Here is a 21,221-nt window from a genome sequence, read left to right as displayed (position 1 = left end):
CTGTCAAATAACCACACAGACTCCTGTGTTTCTTGCACACATCAGACTGGTCTGGTTTAACTTAGTCTCCTGCTTTATGTGTGACATCCGCAGACAAATTGGTTATGCAGTTAATTGAAAAATTAAACAAAAGACAGTTAAAGTTTCACTCCCTGCTTCATCTCATGCTCTCTCCAAACCTCGCTCAGCCTACTTCTTTCTCCTCATCCGCACACATCGGCTGTAAAGAGCAGCCACATGCGTCATAGCTTTCTTTCCAAATTGTCTGCCAAAGGGCCGTTTCATTTTCGATTCTTAAGATACAATTTTAATTGCAACAAGATGTGATGCAGCAGAATTATGAGTATAATTGTTTCAGTAATGAGTCGTGAGTGATATTTTAGAAAAAATGCTGATTCTAGATAGTCCTACAGAGAATGATTTTGTCAGTTGATGCAGTCATAAAAATGAACTGTTGGTTCAGTCAGTTTTGGTAGCAATTATTATTCTGTGTAAACTTGAATGTTACATTATTAATCGCTTAAATAAATGAAACTAAATGCAGCCAGTAAAATGTTCTAAAATACAGCCCACAGCAGTCTGCATAAGGAGTTATGCAGATCAGTATGGTGAAAATTGAAAAGGTGGCCTCAAAAATTAGACCCAGAAATCCATGACATGCTAAGACTTTGAATGTTCGACTTCAATGAGCCTTTGCCAGCAGATGTACAACGCCATTGTACAACATATGGTACATGTGCAGTTTTTTGGAAATTTATCAAGTGCCACAGAAGCGCTGTTAGAATAAGTAACCCCAGTGGGATCTGACCTCTAACCCTTGCAGTATTGGTGTTTTGCTCAATGCACTGAGGTAAACAAACTTGTTTTGTTCACTGACGAGACTGGCAGGGAAAAGTAATATGTGGGAAGTGATCAGCGTTGTCTGTCAGGGAGTAAATGTGATCTCCAGGAATGTGATGCGTCGTGAAGCTAGCAGCAGAATGAACAGTGCCGTCATGCTGTGATGATGGATTTTTTTCTTTTTTGTGTTAACTATCTCAGAAGGTGATTGCCAGAGATACAAAGATAGAAACTAATGGAGGTTCACTTATTTGGCTTTTTGGCAATTCTGATGGGCATGAAGAAAACTGCTCTCACTGGCAGTGGATTTGTTTTGGGTAGCAGAGAGTCGCTGTAGGTGAGTTGGTAGATGTGTGTGTCCTAAGATGGCTTCAGCCTCAAGGGCTGCTCTGACCCTAATAGTGAGAGCAAGATTAATGGTATTGTTGAAGGAGAGGCATATTAAGAAACAGTGTGGATGTCCATACAGGACACATTGTATGTCTTTCTGTGCCTTCCAGCAGGCATGCATACAGGGATAAAGCGTGTACTGAAGAAGCAAAATACATTTAGTATTTTCAGTTGCATGTCTTTACTGTTCCACTGACAAAAGCGCTCCTGTCTAGACTCATATGGAGCCCTCTGTATGTAGAAAGAAGGGAGCGGTGTGTTACGTGCCTTCTCTTCGCTCTTGTAGCTGTAAGACAAGGCAAATATCCAAGACAAACAGATACGTGATGACACTTCAGAATATGTACGGTGTAGATTAGAGATCTGGATGCAGCCTTAAGACAGTAATGTGATCTTGCTGTATATACTTTAGAAAGGCCAAGTGAAAAAGAGAAAAATAAGGACCATGCAGTTTTCATGCCAAATGTTGGCGTTTTTGCATGTTTGACTTGTGCACATACACTTTGTTGTTTTTTTTTAATCCAAAAACTAACCTAGCCGAAAAATATGATGCTACCTTTATGTGTGTGCTGAATATGTTGACAAAGCTGTTTAAAGGTGTTTAAACAAAGCTAATTCTCTTGACGCTCCTCTTTAGGCAAGTAAAAGTGACATAATCATGCAGTATGCACGTGTATCATTGATTCCCTATATTGTGTTTCCATGAGCAAACGAGCAAATTACAAAGAATATTAGAAAGTCTTGTTTGTAGTGTGCAGGCTGCCTGTCAGATGAGGAGAAGCAAAGTCATTCAGTATACAGCAGCGTATAGTACACTGAAGCCGAACATTGAGAAGAAGTTATAATGTCATCTTCTTTACTGTTGTCATTCGTCTGGTTTACATTTCACTGTGTGCCACTTGAACATGGACATATTTTGTTTCCATCTTTACTGTGAAAAGGCTCCTACAGCAACAGTTTTTTGTGTCAAGTCATTCGTTTCAGTGCAGTGCATCTGTGAATTCACCATTGACACACAAGGTTGTTGAGGTTGTCTGGTTTTTATTTGTCTTTCACAAGTTTATGATCTGTTAAAAGTAGTCCGCCCTTCTGTGGTGTTGTATAATACCCTACATACTGCATACGTGTTTGATGTTTTTCTGCCTGTGATGTCGATGCTCTGCTCGGGCACAGTCAAGTTGTGGGAGGAAGGTTATGCATTAAATTACGTTCTGTTGAAGTTGGGGCAACCCAGGTGTGCATTGTAAATTGTAAAAATTGTGACTTCATTAGTCACTGAGAATTATTACATTCATGTGTTGTTATTGTTGTTGTTGTTGTTGTTGTTGTTGTTGTTGTTGTTGTTGTTGTTGTGTATCCTTTGAATGCTTTGTATTTATCTAGCTGGTCCTGTTCTTACCAGAGCAGGTGGTCGGTTTCCTATTTGGTGAGACTGAGAAGGTAAAACGCCTTGAGTAGTAGCAGCAGAGAGTAAGTAGGTGGCAGCTTGCTGTGAAGCAGCAGGGTTTTTTCTTCAGCTTCAGGTTGTTTTTGTTAAAATTCCCAGGGTTTGTTTTTTCTTGTGCTTGATTGTGAGTGTTGTCTGTCCACAGTTAATCTCGCTTACTACTGAACTCAAGGGCCTAATATTTTTTGTGCACATACATAACTGTGTGCTCACGGACCTCTCGTAGTTGCAGTGATTCACAGTCTTTGAAAAACGCTGAGAATTATTACATTTTGTCAAAACGGACATGTTTGGTGGCCTAGAAAGCTCACAGACCGATTGCATGCGTTGCAAATCATCTCGTGATGATCCAATCAAATCTGTGCATTCCGATAAGCATTGTGAATCAAGTCAGCGACCGAGATACGCACACACACACACACACACACACACACACACACCCGGAGGAGACGACAGTAGGCGAAATAAGCAAGTCAGAGAAAAGTAATTTCACATGCTGTGGACTGCAGAGAGAAAAGTAGACAGTGAAAACAGCTTTTAATGAAGAATGGACAGAGCGTACATGTTCACTCTTCCCACGGGCAGCTCAAAACCAGTATGTCTCGTTTGTTCTGAGACGATTATTTAAAGCAGCCTTGTGAAGTGTCACTGTGAGACATGTGAGAGGGATATAAGAGGAGACATGCAAGAGGGAAAGACAAAGAAAAGGAGGTGTTAAAGCTGTTCAGTTATTAAGATGTGTTAAGATGGTGTAATTGGTTGAGACTGTTAAGACGTGAAGAAAAAGGGAAACTCAAGCTGCACTTATATTTAATTTTTCTGAAATTATGTACTTTAAGATTTTTCTAAAGCTCTCTTTCTATGTATTTTATTTTTTATTTTGCAGCCCATATTTTACTTGAAATGAGAAAAGAACATTAGAGTACTTATTATTTATAATCACTCCAGTTCAGTGTGAAAGTGACAAGAAATACTGTTGAAATATTATTGAATTGTACTGTGTTAATTCGACTTGACAGTCACACTCTTCTAGTTGCCTCTGTGCCATGAATATGTTTGATTATAAACACTGCAGGCTCTTGCTCTGTCATTAGCTCAGCTGTGGTTTAAGGTTTAAGACGGGTTTAAACCTGTGTTGTCTTGGTCAAAGTCACACGATCACGTCAACCCCATGCTGTGTCCTCAGAGGCTGCGGTTTAAGCTGCACCTGGAGTTTAGTCTGACCCCGGTTGCTGTGCCCTGTAGAAGTCACCTGCAGCAGTCGTGGTCTAAGGGATTTTATGGTATTGATAATCAGCTATTGCAAGGGCATCTAAACATGTTCAGTCACAACAAGATTCTCAGAACAAAAAAAAAATCAGCAGCTGTCTCACCTCATGTGATTCATCGGTGGAAATAAATTTACAGTTAATGTTGCATCAAGTTGTCAGATCACAGCCAAGAGTGACAAAAGTGACAATCTCAGTAACCGTTCATGGTGTGAACACATTCACTCATTCGTCACTAATTGTACATTGAACAATGTGGATATGTGAATGACAGTGGAAACACTGCAGAACTCGACACGGCTCACAATAACACCAGCATCAGCGCACCAACGCAGACAAAATGAAGAGGACAATGATAGCTCCATTGCCCCAGTGCATGCTGTGCTGGACGGCTCAGAGACACAGTTTAACGATTCAGTTGAACTTGTGTTTGTTTGGACGGAGCAGTCAGGTCCACTTTATCATGCAGCTGCATTTTAAACCCCACCCAGTTTCACCTTAGCTGGATCGGTTCTAACCTGTGGCTAAAATAATCAGCTGCTAAATAACAGAGCAACATCCCCCAACTTCTTTGTATAGATCCTGCATGCAGTGCTGCTTCCTTCAACATCCCCTTTAAGTTTAAATGACAGCTACAACTTTGAGCATGCAAGCTTTTCAGCACAATTTTCTCTTATTGTAGCTGATTGGATCTTTTCTCAGAACTGTGTGGTTCTGTTTACGCTGCTCTTGAACATAACTCAGTGTGTGCGTGTGTGTATTTCTCACATTGTGGGGACATAAATGTGTTTATACAGTCACATTGTGGGAACTCCTTTTCCTTATGGGGACAAAATGCAAGTTCCTTTAATGTAAGTCATTAAATTTTATTATGAGGGTTAGGTTAAGGTTAGGCAAGTAGGGGTTTTGGAAATGGTTTGGTTACGTCTCCAGGAAATGAATGTAAGTGTATGTAATGTCCCCAGAAATGATGGAAACATGACTGTGTGTGCGTGCGTGCGTGTGCATGCGTGTGTGTGTGTATGTGTGTGTGTGTGTGTGTGTTTGCACAGGGCCTTTAAAGCCATATCCTTTGTTCTAATCCACACATCCTCCTCATTGCTGAAGCTGGTTTGCAGTCTGATAGCAATTAGTGATGATACTTTTCACCTGGCTTCACCTGCTCATTACTGTCATAGAAACAGCAAGTGGGGCAGCATTTTGTGAACCAGGAGCTATTATCCCGAGAGAGGACAAACACATTCCAAGTCCCAGGATGTGATAGAAGTGCAGATTCCTGAAACCTGAGGTGAAAACAATGATCTTTCTGAATTAGGTGAGTCACTGTTTTGATTGCAAACTGACAGATGCTACTGTAACTATGGTCTGGATTAACGAGTGGCAAAAAGGAAAGAGGTTTATCTGACGACGTCCCTTAGCAAAGCGCTTAAAAGTGAATTTGGCATTTTGGGAAAACTACTTTTTTCAGACAAATGGGCAAATTAAAACTTAGTTTTTTCTCTCTGCTCACTGTGGAGGTCCAGGACATACATAGTGCAGCAAAACACAAAGACAGAGTGGGAAGAAACAACTAGACAACTTGTGTTCAGCGCTTGCACTGTGAAATAGTTTGCTTTAATTGTCTTTCTTCTGCTATGCTGTATAATATTTTAATGGTCTGTTGTTGGTCTGCCAGGTTATACAGCTTTGGTCCTGAAAGATAACAAAGGCACAATAAAGCAAATAAGTTTTGGTCCAGCCTAAATCCAACGCTGAGACTGTAACTTTAGGATTATTTTCAGTCAGGCCATAAATGGTCAAACCTCAAGCACCTGTGCAATCATTGTCAAATTGCATGATGAAGACCATCATATATGTAACATTTATTTTATGCTCTAACTCTGACCAGCTGTTCCAGATAAAGTCTGACACTGAGCACAGAAACAATGTTTTTCCTGCCTCTGAGGCTACAAAAGGAGAAGAAACTGCAGGAAAATTATGGTTAACTGGAATTTACTGTTAATACTTTTGGTGAGGAATTGATGCAGTTATGTTTTTTTTTCCTGTTCTAGCTGTTATGAATCAGGGTTCAGTCGAAGCCTTTGCCCATAGACTAAAGTGACACTGCATGTATAGAGCATTTGCACTATTGCACATACATACCACAGTATTCTGGCTATTACCCTAGTCAGGGCACATTCAAGGTACCATCTTAAGTTTTGTTGTGATGATAATGTTTGTTCTGTATTTGCTAGCTCATAAATCTTCATTTAAGCTTATTTAAAAATCACATTCATGCGAACATCCTCTGAATCAAGATCATTTTGAGACATTGCAGAGATGTAGTACTTGTGCAAATCTGTGTAGATCCTCATTTTCCGTGACTGAACATCATCTTAGCAGCAGTAAAACGCTGGCTCAGATGGGTTAGATGAGGTTAAATTTGAAATGACTGCATCACGATTGTAACGTCAAAAACATCAGGTGATGATTTGTGCTGCGGGATCAAATGAGGCACGAAACAAGCCTGACTGAAAAGGCCTGTTTCCTCCCTCGGTTTTCTGTGCTTTCACTTGGTTAGACAGGGCTGCAAATGTGTTATTTTTAATGTCGGAGACCTTTTATGCATAATCCATAACAGATATTGAGCGAAGGAGAGCTGTGCTTATTGTGCCAGTCGCGTCAGATGTGCCTCACTTTGTGTGTTGTTCACTTGTGTCCATTTGAGTGTGTCCCTAGTCAACCCTTCCACCACTGGCTGACTGATGTAGCTGTAGCCTAATTTTAGTTTATGAGGTGTGGGACCGCTGGGTGTTACCCTAGCTGCCATTTTAGATGAGGAGGCTGGGAACAGTGTGCCTCACGGGGCTCCTATCTATTGTAATTATCTCATTGTCAGGGGTTGGACAGGGGGCTCGGACCTCACTCGTTTCCTTCAGCTTCCCTCGGCTCCTCACGTGCGCACTCACACGTCCAGGAGCTCAGAGGCCCGATGCGGGCGCTGCCATGGCCTTACAGCACCTCAGCGTGCCGTGCTGCTATTGGACAGATTTCATCCCGCTGAGGAAAATGTTATCTAATGCATACTGTTGAGAGTGGCAAGATCTAGGCTAACATCAGACAGGACAGCACAGCCCAATTAGTCCAAATTAGATATGTAATTTGTCCTATCTGAATCATTTTGAATCCGATTTAGGAATATACAACATTTCTTTCAAATTTTGGTTTAGTGTTATTAACTAATCTAGGCAGGGTGCAGTCTATTTACACTCGCCTTCTGTCTGTGGTTCGTGTTGTTGGCGCCCTGCCCGGCCTCAGTTCTTAATCTCCACAGGAAGTGTGCATCTGTGTTTTCAGTCCCCTGACAGGATGTGTGTGTCTGTGTTATGGTCCCCTGGTAGGACACCACAGATGGTGGAGGGCTGGGTTTGATTCGTACATCACTTTGTGTATTGACCCAGCCTGGCTGCTACATCTCCTGTAGCGCTGTGACGTATAGCAGGCTACGCTTGTGGGTCAGGACCCAAAATGAGCTGAGCACATAAAAGGAGTTGTAGTATCTGTTCTCATTTTCTGGTTGGTCCGTCCTCTGTATCAAGATTAATGGTATCTTTTAATGAACCTGCACTTGGAGGTGAGATTAGCTCTTATTAGCTGCTGTATAATTGGCCAGCCCTTTTGGATCACTGTATTTTCACAATGACAGCGTACAATCATCCTAAAAGCCTTTTTTCATCTGCATTTGTCATGCCGGGGGTGGACTGTAGCCCACCCAGCTTGTAGTTTTCTGTAGCTTCTGTTGATGTTTTCTCTGTTCTGTGTTCCCCACATCAAAAACAGACACCCCCCCCCCCGCTGTACTCGCCACCCTGTCCCCCGGCCTCTCCAGGCAGCTTCTGTCACACACAGCTGTTTCACTCGTTCATCTCTCCCTGCCCACCGCGGCTCTGTTTTATCTCCACGCACCTCACGTCACCCTCTCCTCATCTCTCTGTTCCATCTCTGCGTCTCTCACCTCTGCGTACTTCTCACTGTTTTTATTTTCTCTAGCCTCTCTCTGATCTGTCTTTTTATGTCTTCATCGTCCCTGTGCCTTTATCTCTTTCCTCTCCTCCCATCTCTCTCTAACACTTGTACCCTCTGTTGGTCCCTGTCTTTCTCTTTCTGTACCACCCCTCCTCTTTCTCCATCTTTGTCACCCTACCCATCAACACCCAGTTTCACTCTGTTTATTCCTGGGAGGAAAATGGGTGGCTTCTGTGTGAAATGAGGCTCTTCAGTTTCTACTGACACACATGCAGACACATACACACACTCATGCAGGAGGACGTTTTCACCAATAAAACTTGGGGTGAAGATGTTAGAATAGATCACACCTTCAGTAAACCTGTTTTTAGAGACTGAATTACAGCCTTGCCAACTGGAAATATGCTTCTTTTGATTATATTAGACAATGCAGATTATTATCATAAAGAAATCATGTCCTATAGACTGAAGCAAAGTGGAGTCACACCTCAGAGTGCTCCTGTAATGACTCAATACCGGCTGAGCTCTTAGACTATACATAGTTTGTCACGTTCTCAAGTGCACTTCTCTCCCTCCGTTTTGCCTGACACATTTGAGGCTGATGTAAGGGGAGCCTATTTTTGGGTGGTGCCATCAACAATATTACAGTTTCCTGTCCGGACCCCCCCCCCCCCCCCTCCCTGAGCTGGATATCTTGTGTGATGCTGCACGTGCAGGTGTGTCACATGAATCAAGTCTGACGAGCTTCTTGTGTTTGAAGACGAGTACAGTGCACATCCAGACTGTTTGAGGCCAAGTGCGAGATAAAAGTAGACTTGATGGAAAATTCCACCCCCAGACTCTATTTAACTGTCAGATAAACTCGACCTGTGCTGTTCAGTCCCACCCGGGGGTTGCCCTGTACTGATGTGGTGCACCCATGTTTCCTCAACCTGTTTTGCCTACTTCTACTGTACATGTTACAGCTCCTGCTGCTGTTTGAAATTCTGGTATCTCTGCGTATTTCAAATCAAATTGTTTCCATTGTAACTATGTAAGAGAGCTCTTACAGTGCGTCATGTTGACAAAATTTTTGTTCGTCATAAGCAAAGGCAAAAAAACGATTTGAAACGCTGTGAAATAATCCTAGGCTCTGTTTTTTGACAAATTTTCTTGGGTTTGTATGCCTTCAATCATAAACTCGATTGCAACTCTGCAACCCAGCAAGGCCGGTCTTGTTGGTTAAAACATTGCACTGAAATACTGTGAGGCTGAATAAGGTATTTGTTGTGAGAGGTTGTGAAGGAAGCTTGTGCTGAGATGCAAGATATCTGCTAAACCCTCTGCTGTTGGGCTGCCAGTAACCATGTAATGAAGTGATTTTGGAGCCAAGAAAAAGTAGATTAATGACTGCAGTGACTGATTTGTTTCTACTTTCCAGTAATGTTATTGTGCACTAGTACAAGGTTAGCCGCTTTATCTTGTCACTTAATAGGTCACGGCTTTGTTTACCACCTAATCTAAAAGCCTGCATCCCTGTGCTGAGAGAACGCCTGCGAAGGTTAATGTTTCAGGACTGGAGCGGCTAGAAATAGTAATAAATTCATAAAAAGTTGATACAGTATGTCTGGAGAAGAGGCTTTGTTCATTGTATTGATGCAAGTTGCTGCATCAACAGCCAAAGGCCAAGCTCAGAGTTTGCAGCTTTGTTTCATCAGGACTTAAGCGTGAAGTGCTGTGTGACAGGATCAAATGGACTAAGCACAGTATGCTATACGTGTTATATTTGACATTTAGGAAATCTCGTGTATTATGTTACTTTCTAAAATGGAGCACCCGAAAGGAAAAGTGTGTATGTGTAAAATATAAAATACGTTCGTAATGATAAATCAGATGTATTTTTATCTAAGCTGCTCCTTTTCTGTTCATCATTTAACTGCGAAGCTCTATGTTGTGTATTGTTTCCAATAGTGGTTTTGTTTAAGTGCAACTGATGCATTACATAATAACATAAAGGTTATGGCTACATTTCCTTCAGTAATGCCAGAAGTAAAGACCCACATTCATTTAGTTGTCCTTTTTTTTTTTTTTTTACCTTTTAAAACATGAGGTAATTACATGGCTGTGCGTGCAGACATCAGTTGTTATACAATACGCTCTGCTGGGGTCTTTCCTTGCCTGTCTTGAGTGCAGCTGCAGAACAGATTTTCCGTCTCCCCTGCTCTGTTGTTGTCACTCAAACATTAATACAGTGGATCTCATTGAACGCCCACATGCTTGTTTTGTAATGCTGTGACCCTGTGTTTGTTAGTACTCATTCTCCTCTTTGACAAGGCCAATTGTTTATTATTTGTGCTCTGTGGACTGTCCGTGTTTTGGGCCAGTGGCTGGGATGTGCACACTTGATAACCTCACTGATACATCTGCTCTCGCCTTGTCACTCATAGTTCTACTCATGTGTTAGAAAATAACCCTCAAATCCTACATGTTCGCTCCTGTTTATTGGTAAATGGCGTTCCATGTAGTTATTCTTCTCAGGAGAGGATATTTTGGGATGAGCCCCGGGAGGGCCAGGTACAGTAGCTCTGCTCAGTGAATGTCTTTGCAACTGCAGGAAAGAGGAGGACAGAGAGAGGAAGACTGATTGTGTGTGTTAATGTGGCATTCATTCTGTCCTTGAATCCTCCATGGGCCTTTACACCTGGTTGTCACAGATTTTTTAACAAATTCTTTTTCTCCGTCTGTCTCTCTCTCCTCTGTTCATGTCTCAGGTTTGTGAGCAGCCATGACAAAGTCCTACGAGTTCAACTGGCAGAAGCATCTGCCTGAGTTCATGCAGGAAGGCACCTCCTTCGACAGGTTTGATGAGGTAAAAAGGACGCATTTCTTGGATGCTTATGAGGTCTCTACAATGCATAATAAATAAATATAGAACAGCTCAGAATGTAAAAATAAACAGCCTCTGAACCTGTTTATTCATGATACATTATAGCACATCACAACATTTCCCGATGAAGTGAAGATTTAAGCGTAGTATCCTCGATGAGAGGGCTTAGTCTGTGATGCAAGCCATGGGTTTGTCAATAACCTTGTTGACACTGACATAGGTTATTTGCTCTGTCCTATTATCATCTTTCACTCTTAATGACCATCCCCGGGTCAGTCATTAGCGCGCACACACACACACACACACGCACACATAACATAGCACAGCCGTCTCCATTGTAACCTGATACGTCATTGTTTTAGTCAGAGCTGTAGCCGTGGGCAGGCCCCATTGATCAGCCTCATTAAGAAGCTTCTGCATGGCGACTGTTTGTCTGCAACACGTCCGCTGAGAGTCTTAACCAGCACTCTAAAAAGATTATCTGTGTGTGATCTCAGTGAGCGAACGTGCACAAAGTCAATTCAGTTTTTATTTGTGTAGCCCTGTATCACGAATCACCGTTTACCTCCAGGGGCTACTTTGTTTTTACGCAGACCATAAATACTTTTCTTCATTGGTATATTGATTTATTATACGAGCAAGTAGAGTTGAGTGGTATGATTGAATGATAGGTAATGTGGAAAAATACGGCTCTGGAGAGCAAGAAGTGTTTAGATCCGATGATGTGAGATCCTGAAGTGCTTGCAGTGCTAATCAGTATTACAAGATTGAGATTGATTCTGTTCACATCAGGATGTAAAATGCAGTTAAAAACACTAAAACGTGATATAGACCAGCAGATAAAAACTGAGCTAAAGGTGTAAATAAGTCAATATGAAGAAAAACTGATTTTTAAAACAATTCTATTAAATTATTGTTCAGTTACAGCCACAAGAAAGTCTGTTGTGTCCCTAAATATCCATCTTGCTCTGTGCACATCTGTAAGTATGTGTATGTGTGTGACCCCACGTATATCTTCCTGTCTTTTTGCCCACGTTTCCTCGTTTCCACTAACTTAATCAGGACACTTAGCTAGGACATTTGCAGAGCAAAGGCAAAGTGTGTCACACACACGCGCATACACACACCCACCCACCCACATGCACACATACACGCAGCCTTTGCACACATCAGGAAATCCCCTCAGTCCTCTCCGTTTATGTGGGCATCAGTGGGGGGAGGAGGATCCCTCTTAGGCAGAGAAGAAAACTTGAAAGAGCGTAGGGAAAAGCATCATCAAATCCACAGCCATGTCAAAGTGAGCCGTGAAACTGGGCCGGCATGCTTCTGAAGAAAGTCCTCAGTGTGTTGCTGCTGTGAATATGAGCCAGGCTTAGGCAGGACAGGGTTAGGACTGGCCTGAATGGTAATAAGGTCAGCTCGTGCCAGTCACTTTAAAGGTCAGAGTTAAGGATGTCAGCTGGGATGGACCACTACTCTTTTACCACTGCGTTTGGTCATCAGTGAGCCATTATAGCCTCAACAATAGAAGTTAATGTCCTGTCTTTTATCTGAGAGAGAGAACGTCTTAATGATTTTCAACTCTTGAAAAAAAGGAGGTGCAGTTTTTCATTCAGTTTGTTCATTCAACAAAGTGGGTTTTTGCTTCGTAACCTCTGACCTGTCCTTCTTATAAACACGGAGTGGAATAGCCTATAAATAACTGTCTTTCATTGTATGTGTGTGTGTGTGTGTGTGTGTGTGTAGTTGGTTGCCTGGCAAACACAAAGCCTGCAGGGGGCATCTGCTTTGATTGAAATGACGTACATCATGTCCACCCACAGACATGGACATGCTCTTTGTCAGTCCCTCTCATAGGGACAAACACACAGGCACACAAACATGGTAAACAGCATGTTTTTTTTTTTCCACAAAACACTCCCTCCGCTCAGTGAAACCCCACAGAGTGACAGATGGTAGAGACAGGTAATGCGCTCGTGTGTATGTGTGTGTGCATTCCTTTTCAGTGCAGCTTTGTAGGAGACCTCTATCATTACACGACGTCTCCCAATGCTACAAGTAGTTGTTATTGTCCTGTCCAAACTATCCAACGTGGAGTATTTAGAAGAGCATTTTCATGACACAGTGGTTATCGTGCTTGTGTCTTTGTCTTGCCTCCATTTCATTCTTTTGTTAACAGTTTTTCTTTACCTCTTCTATTTAGCTTTACGTCTGCACGGTACAGTGGAGGAGGCTTTAAATGTGCTATAGATTTCCAATAATTCATCAGTGTTTGTCTTGGGAGTGGAATGTTTCAGATGAGTTTCCCCTCTTTGACAAGCCCACAGGCAGGAAGGTCAGCGGTCAATGAGGTCCTCAGTGATCAGTCATGCCAGCAGCCAGAGGGCTTTGTGTTTGTGTGTGTGAGTGTGCGTGTGATTGCGTTTTTGTCACCTATTGGGGACCTTTAGCGGCACAAACACCAATCTTGTTGCTACTGGTAGTCCTCATGGGGACCAAAGCCTGGTCCTAACGAGGCAAAACGTCGTTTCTGAGGTCCTTGATAAGGTTAGAGGTTAGGTGTGAATTGGCATTAGGTTAGGGTTAGGCTGTCCAGTAGGGCTGAACCACTAATCAAAATATTATCAAAAAAATTGCAGGAGCTGCAATTTTTGACAAAGGTAAAAATGTGTCACAACATAGCACAATAAATGAAGTACTGTGATGCTACAGAGATGCCCCGCCCTTCATATTCCATTAACAGACCATCAATTACCAAATCCTGTGTCTGTCAAAATAATCCTTTTCTTTTTGAATCACCCATACTGTCCACAAAGACTGGAAGTCATTGCAATGACAAGGATAGCTGTGCAAGTGTGTGTGTGTGTGTGTGTGTGCGTGTGCGCGTGCTTGTGTGATTCATTCATTGTCTCACTGATCGGAAATCAATCACTTAAGATCTGGCTGATGTTTGGTTTCCATGGGGACTGAATGGCCTCATATTGACAGGCAGTTGATGAAGGCAGAGGAAAAAAGGTCAACACTTACTTTTGTTGTTTATTTCTGTTGTCCCCTCCTACTCAGGCTGGATCAATTATCAGTTAATAATATCGGTTTGGTCAATTAGACTGAGGGTAAAATACCATCCATGACCTAGACTTACCCGGTGCATACAGCTGTACATCATCAAGATTGGAAAATGGTAATACTTTCGAGTTGACTGAGCGGCACCGTAAGCCTATTGTACATGCAGTGTGTGAGAGTTTTTGTGTATTGTATGTGCTTAAGTTATGTAAGGTTAATATGGTTAATGCTGACATAGTACCATTAATGTGCTCTACGTGCATGTCTGTGTGGACACACAAACACACACTGGGCTGCACTTGCTCAGGCAAATGAGAGAATGTACACCTGTTGATTCAGGCCTGGATGACCATAACTGGTGTCTGTCCATCTAAATCCACGCAGAGATGGTCGGACCGTCAGCTAAGTGTTCCTTTGCACGTGGAAGGATTGAGTGTTCCCATAAACCTTTAGCGTTACGAGCACAAGCCATCTGATAGTGTAACACTAGCCTGCTGTATGTTCTCAACGGTCAGGGCTCATTTGGGACCATCTCTTTCATAGAGTCAGCTCCAGTATGTGCGACTGACGCCTCTGGCAGTCCTAATTCAGATGAAGGAGCATCGAGCTTTTAACTGCACTTACAGCAGTCTCATTATTTCCTAAAGGGAAAAAGGATTGTTCAGTTGGTTTTTATGGTGGTTTTAGATGACATGATGCAGCCAAATAAGAGGCCAGCTCAGTCCTATTTTGGAGCATGGGAGCAACATCCTGAAATAATAAAATCAGAGTGTGTGTGAGGGTGTCACACTGTTCCCCATTGTTAATATTCGAGTTGGAGTGACCCAGCAGCTGTCTCCTATTCTATTTTTTCTCACTTATGTTTATCCTTCTCAGACACACACACACACACACACACTTTGACGTGTTTCAGCAAAGCAATCAAGGATTGCAGCAGCTGATTGAGTGAAAAATGTTTTGGTAAGCTGACCAATGTTAGGAGACGTAGGAGTAGCACACTTTTGTATCCCGCACAGACACACACACACATGCATTTCACCCAGAGTCGTCCCTGTCGCCTCATGTGCAGCACTGTGCTCCAGCCAGATGATGTTTGCATTTACCAGTTCAAGGCAGCCACGTTTTCTCACTTTGTGTTTGCCTTGGCAAGAGGTTTCTTCTCACATGCGACGCGTGTGTGTACATACTGAATGTATTTGTGCGTACTTTGCGTGTGTGTCCTGAGGCAGGCAGGTACGTCTTAGAAAATGAATTAGAGTACATCTGTTTGCCTGGTCACATAAGCCCTGTGTGTGTTAAACAGGTTGTCTGTTTAATGTCTTCCCATGTCAGATAAAGCCTTGTGATTGATGAAGCCCCCTGTTTCATAAAAAATATGTCTTCCCCTCTGCAGGACCCATACATCTTTGAGCCCAACTGTCAGATGAAGGTGGATGAGTACGGCTTTTTCATCACCTGGAAGAGTGAGGGAAAGGTACAGCCTCCACCTCTTCATCTTTATGTATGTTGATACAAGCAGCAGCCTGAGGGTCGAAGTAGTTACAGGTGTTGTTTCTGTAACTCAAATATTCTGCAGTAAACAATTCAGCACTGTTTCGTCACCATGACAAAGGATTGCATGAGATATTGGGGGTTAAAAGCATCTGACAATCAAGACCCCCCCACAATTTCAATTTAAAGCCTTTAAAAATCTCTTCAAAAGCAATTAAAGGGCCATACTGGTGATTTTTAGAGGTTAGATTTTGAATAAATATGGATATTTATAGATTGCACTTGGCCAGGTGGCCAGTTGTTTTCAGTCAGTGTGGTATTAAAATCACACAGGAGAGAGTATAAGTAATCCTTCATAGCCAAAGCCTGCCTGGAGGACAGACAAACAAATATCTTTGCATCCATTCGTCATACCTGCTTATCCTGTGTGGTGTTGCAGGGGCCTGGAGAATCAGTGGGAATTTAACTCCCAGACTGAACCAATATGTGTTGAAAAGCTAATCTGACATCAATATACAAAGGAGGAAACGTTACAGGAAACTTGCTTATGAGAACAACGTGATCTTACTCATAATGACCTACGCTGGTGCTGAGAGGCTGTGGTGTTGCAGCTGTTTACTGAGTAGAAATGATTGCAAAAATCACAAATAAAATGTTGTTTTCTCAATCCCTCCGTGTCTCCCTCTTCACCCCCCTCCCCTCCATCTTTCTGTGGATCGCTCCTGCAGGAAGGCCAGGTTCTGGAGTGTTCCCTCATCAACAGTATTCGTGTTGGTGCAGTCCCAAAGGTGAGACATCAGCAAAACAATTTCCTCACTTTCTGTCTCACATTCTCTGCTCACCCCACCAACACGCAGTCTCCTGCTCCCACAGTGACACTCCTGGTAAAATCTGGGGAGACCACCACGTCAGGCACGTTACTCATGCTTTAATTAGCCGAGGCTGTAACAGTGTATTCTATCAATCGACTCACTGATCTGGGACTCTCAGTTGAGCTTCCATTGCTCAGCTTCTCTCTCAGCTACCTGATTCACCGGGGGTACTAGCAGAATATAAACATGAATTATTAAACTCATCAATATTTATACAGCCCTGGCTGGGTTTAGCTGCAGGTTACATCTGAAACTTTTTTTTGCAGCCCTGGCCGTGGCTTTTGACCCACAGAGGAATAATGACAAACTGTGCTTCCAGCCCTGTGATGATGGGCTGTCAGAGAACTGCTGGGTTACTGACTTCACACTATGGGATCAAAGGCTCACAGATATAAGATGTTCTGTCTCTGTCAGAAGGTTTTTTTTTTCCAAATCCTGTAATGGAAAATTGATTGTGAAATATCCAACACGTACCGACCCGCTGCATTATTCTGTATTTTCAGTGCAACTGGCAGCCAATCAGTTCTGTATTTAGCTGATGTGGAGCCAGATACGCACACAAAAACACAAGCCTGCGTGATTTTTCTGTATATTAAATATTGATTCATGCAGTTTAGTCTTGACAGTGACACATTGCGTCGTAGTATTTGGCATCATGCAGACCGGATGACTTATGAAAGCTGTTATGGGAATACCCATGTGGATGTGTGCCTTTGATTAGGATGCAAACCTGTCAAGCTGCTAAAGTCAAAAGCCTGACAGGAGACACCGGCGTGCACTGTGTGCATAACCATTACTGGGTTGTGTATGTATTGACAGCAGGCGGTGGTCCGTTTGCTTCCTCTTCCGTGTGGACGTGCGTATATGTACATGTGTACGGGCACGTATATAGATACTACAGCCTGATAGCAGCTCCTCCTGTTTGCTCAAAGGCTCCATACTGCTCTGTAAGTAGCAGACTAAGGATAACTGATAGCAGGGCTTCTCCTCAGAGACTAACATGGTTACACAAGCCCTGAGAGCTGTTTCAGATAATCCAATGAGCGAGAAAAGATGAATTGCATTCAGGGTCACTGGCTGGGGTTTTAAAACGGCCAAGCCTGTTGCCTGTTGCTGTTAATTCAATCATACGTTACTATCTTCCTTGGCAACTATGGTGGCACACTGAAATCTGAAAAGATGGAGGGAGAGGCCGTGCTGTGTTTTTGATAGTGAGAGAATGTTTTCATCACATTTGTCTTTCACACATCGATCAGGAGCTTGCAGCCCTGTCAGGCTGAACTGTGGTGAGGACTGTAGATTATTCTGAGGAGAGTAACAGAAATGTCCTGCATATGATGTCTTACAGAGCGTATGCTAGCGTAATTATGGGAATTCCTTTTTTCAATGTTTGACATAGATTGTTGTGATACGTTCTGCCTTAAATTTCTTGCTTTTTGTTTGTTTGTTTTTGGTTGTTAATTGGGTCTTACTGACAAGGTGGCATTGAAAAGGATTGATAGAGGCATGTGTAGGTCCTGTGTGCAGGGGACATTCGCATTAAAACACCACAGAAATTGAAGACAACACATCGTGTTGGAGTGTCCGAGGATTTGTATTCTCAGCAAAAATCCCCACCAGTATGTCCAGTAAATAAAAACAGAAAAAAAAAAAAAAAAACAGTTGTAAAAACAACATAAAAGACAGCATCTGTGTCTTGTGTGTCAATTTGTTTTAGGCTTTGGATGAAGTTAAACCAAATTACACATGCTGACTGGATGACATCCTATTAGCCAATCCTCTTAACGTTCGAGTTTATGGAAGTTACATAATGTTTAGTCAGCACTCGACAGAGGTGTGGACCTCGTTCGCAGCCATCCCTGCTAACCTTCTCCAACCTTCTCCGCTAAAGTGGTGTCTGAAGTGTTGCCTTAAGTACTGTTGAACACATCCAAACCTGGATTCAGTGCAACTCTTCAAGCTGCAAAGACTTGAAATTAATATTGTAGTTCCTCCATGATGGATAGCCATTGTATCCCTCTTCAGCTGTCATGGAGCTTCAAGACTCAAGAGCATACAGTATATCATACTTTTCAGCATCCTGAGGCTTTTCCACAACAGCAATAAACATGCCAACATCCTTCTTCTGTCTGAGCTCTTGTGTTCTCTTGTCAGTGACTATTTATTGCAACAACACCGGAGTAGGAGATTAAAACCTCCCCCTCAATGTTTTTTCTATTTCCTTTACTATCTTTCTATATATCATGGATTATTTTTGCTTTTTCTGAGGATACTTCCCCGCCTCTTTCTGTCATCATGTCTTTTTGTCTGTCTGACAGCTTGCCTGCTAAACTGCTTCCTCTTGTTCTCAGGACCCCAAGATCCTGTCATCGTTCGAGGCCATTGGAAAGACGGAGGCAGACTTGGAGGGCTGCATCATCTGCATCTGCAGCGGCACAGACCTGGTCAACCTCAACTTCATGTTCATGGTGGCGGAGAACCCAGACACAGCCAGGGTAGATACTCAGATGCACTGTATTTCCACAGCTCGATGCATTGGAAAAGTCACAATGATACCGATGACATGCAGACCTTGAGGATACGTTTTTCATTTATATTTTATATCTTCACAAGTCTAACTTGGCGTTGTCTATCTTAATGTTTTGGTGTCCTAAAAAAAAACACAAGGGAGATCACTTATGATTCATAATAGATTGATTTACATTTATCTGTTTGCTACGTTCAGTTGATAAACTTTCTGATCACATATAATATCAGTTAATTTAAGACAGTTAAATAAATGGAGCTGGTCTTTCTGCATGTCCGTCTAACACACTCAAAACTAAACAGAACCATTTTCAGTTTTGCTCATACCCCTTTCAGTGACAGAGAAGAAGCAAATTGCCAGGTGAATGGTTCATATGCCAACTCCTACACAAGGCAAATCTGGCCTTGGTTCACTCTGATAAATAGACACATTTGGAGTGACTCATTTTTCCCTGTCTCACCCCATCTCTATCTCCCTCTGTCCCTCCTGCACGCCTGCTTTTGCTGTTATTGTCTTCTCTCTCTCTCTCTCTCTCTCTCTCTCTCTCTCTCTCTCTCTCTCTCTCTCTCTCTCTCTCTCTCTCTCTGTTTTTCTTCCCACTCATCGAGGAAAAGCTCCATGAGAAATCTGACTGCCTTACTGAGTAGAGAAACACCTCTGCACCTTTCTCTGCCTTTCTCATTGCTTCATTTTAGTTCTGGACTCAGACAGATGACCCCCCCCCCCCCCCCATTTAACCTGCAGACATTACTATTGCTGACCCCTGCTGGCAAACCTCCAAACATTGTACACACCATGTGTAGCCCATAATACACAAGTGTATGGGCAGATTACATTTCAGTTTCCTGGAGCAGATTTGAAGAATCACATCAGGCATGAACCAAAAACATGCAGTGTTGGTGGCATAATGCTTTACAGATCGATTGTTGGTTATTCTTCAAAGGTGAAGGGAGGCATTATTATAGATTTTTCTTATTATCAATAAATCCTATAAAAAGACCAAAATAGTGTCTTAAGTCTTTTAAAGCTCAAGCTTTTAAAATTAGTCACAAAAGTATATTTTCATTTCTCACCTGATAGAGAACATAGACACCATCTATCACTGTAATGTGAATCCTTACCACAGCAGCTTGGGTTCAGCTCCAGCCAGGGCCCTTAGCTCCCCCCACCCCCACCTCACCCCCACCCCCCAGCTGTCACTATCACAATAATAACGCAGAAAAAAAAAATTTAAGAAAAAAAACAAAATAAAAAGACAAAGTCATTTCCTAAAACAGCTGGGCACCTCTGTTTTTAGAAAACAAAACTCATTTGTTGAGGACCGTTTTTAGCCGGAGATTAATTTGGTAGGTTCATCAGTATTTACAGCAGCAGGATGGTGTGTGAAGGCTTGACTCAAAATAAGCTGCAGGACTGTTTAATACAATGAAGGAGCTTGTCACGAGTGCAGGAGCATTTGTCACTGATCTGTTTTTAATAGTTTTTGGACAACAGAGGGATGACAGGCTCTGGCTGCACTTATTAATACCTATTAGTGCTTATTAATAGGACAAATTCACTGCTGCCTTTGGTCTTTTCATGGGGTTTGTCCAGTATTAAAAGTACCTTATTCTCTTACCTTTTGGCAGAGGTTTGGATGACTGTTTAAGATTACAGGCAGCTTCAAGGCAAAGAAAAGAAAACCTGTTGAAGAAAAGAAAACAGTCTTCTCTTTAGTGACAAATCCAGTGTGGCCCAACAGCTCAGCAGTAATTGAAAAACACTCAGAAAGAGAAAGCACTTCAACAACTTAGAGTGAGTGTCATTTCTCTCAGCCTCAGGGTTGTCAGTCCAGAAATAATAACATAGAAATAGTTATTTATTTTTTAATTTACCGAAGCTTGCACAGGATGTGCCATCCCCAACTGTTTGTCTATGTAGATTATTGGAACGCTGAGAAAAGTAAAACGGGTCCACTGCTGGTGAAATGCCACAACTAGTGTGATCCCGTCACAGCACACTGCCAGCCCTGCTGAAAGTACTTTTATGTGTGTCAGTTTGTCCCCAGAATTCAAAATCACAACCCGGTTCAAACCAAACTGAAAATGCATGTTTCGGGCCGGCACAGATCTGTTATTCGGCACCACAGTTTTGGCATTTATGCATTTCCCATAAGGAGTTGTTTTTGTGGTCGACGGGTGTTACAAATGATGTTTGTGCTCCAGAGAGCTCACTGCCACGGGGGCCGCCAATGATATTCATGCGACAGCCTTCAGCAGGGAGACCTGATGGTCGAACACGCACACACACAAGCACACATAGATCCAGGTACACGGCTTCCTCCCCCACACTTTAAAACACATTTATTCCTGGTATTTCTGTCTCCCTCCTTCTCTCTCTCTCTCTCTCTCTCTCTCTCGCACACACACACACCATGACAACATCACCACCTCCCAGCATGCAGGTGGCCCTA

General features: G+C 42.5%; 1 protein-coding gene across 4 annotated transcripts in view; it reads left to right on the top strand.

Annotated features, from left to right (window-relative positions):
* plcb4b (phospholipase C, beta 4b) overlaps window positions 1-21,221 on the top strand; it is a 64,828-nt gene that overhangs the window by 23,662 nt on the left and 19,945 nt on the right. For all 4 annotated transcript variants that reach the window (XM_076756285.1, XM_076756282.1, XM_076756281.1 and 1 more), the window contains 4 exons: window positions 10,701-10,798; window positions 15,273-15,353; window positions 16,099-16,158; window positions 18,594-18,737. In XM_076756285.1, the coding sequence (XP_076612400.1) occupies window positions 10,715-10,798; window positions 15,273-15,353; window positions 16,099-16,158; window positions 18,594-18,737 (369 nt within the window). In that variant the 5' untranslated portion in view covers window positions 10,701-10,714. The remainder of the gene's footprint in view (window positions 1-10,700; window positions 10,799-15,272; window positions 15,354-16,098; window positions 16,159-18,593; window positions 18,738-21,221) is intronic.

Source organism: Chaetodon auriga, chromosome 18 (genome assembly GCF_051107435.1).
Source record: "Chaetodon auriga isolate fChaAug3 chromosome 18, fChaAug3.hap1, whole genome shotgun sequence".
In the NCBI taxonomy this organism is placed as follows: domain Eukaryota; kingdom Metazoa; phylum Chordata; class Actinopteri; order Chaetodontiformes; family Chaetodontidae; genus Chaetodon; species Chaetodon auriga.
This window is presented reverse-complemented; position numbering and strand designations above follow the sequence as displayed.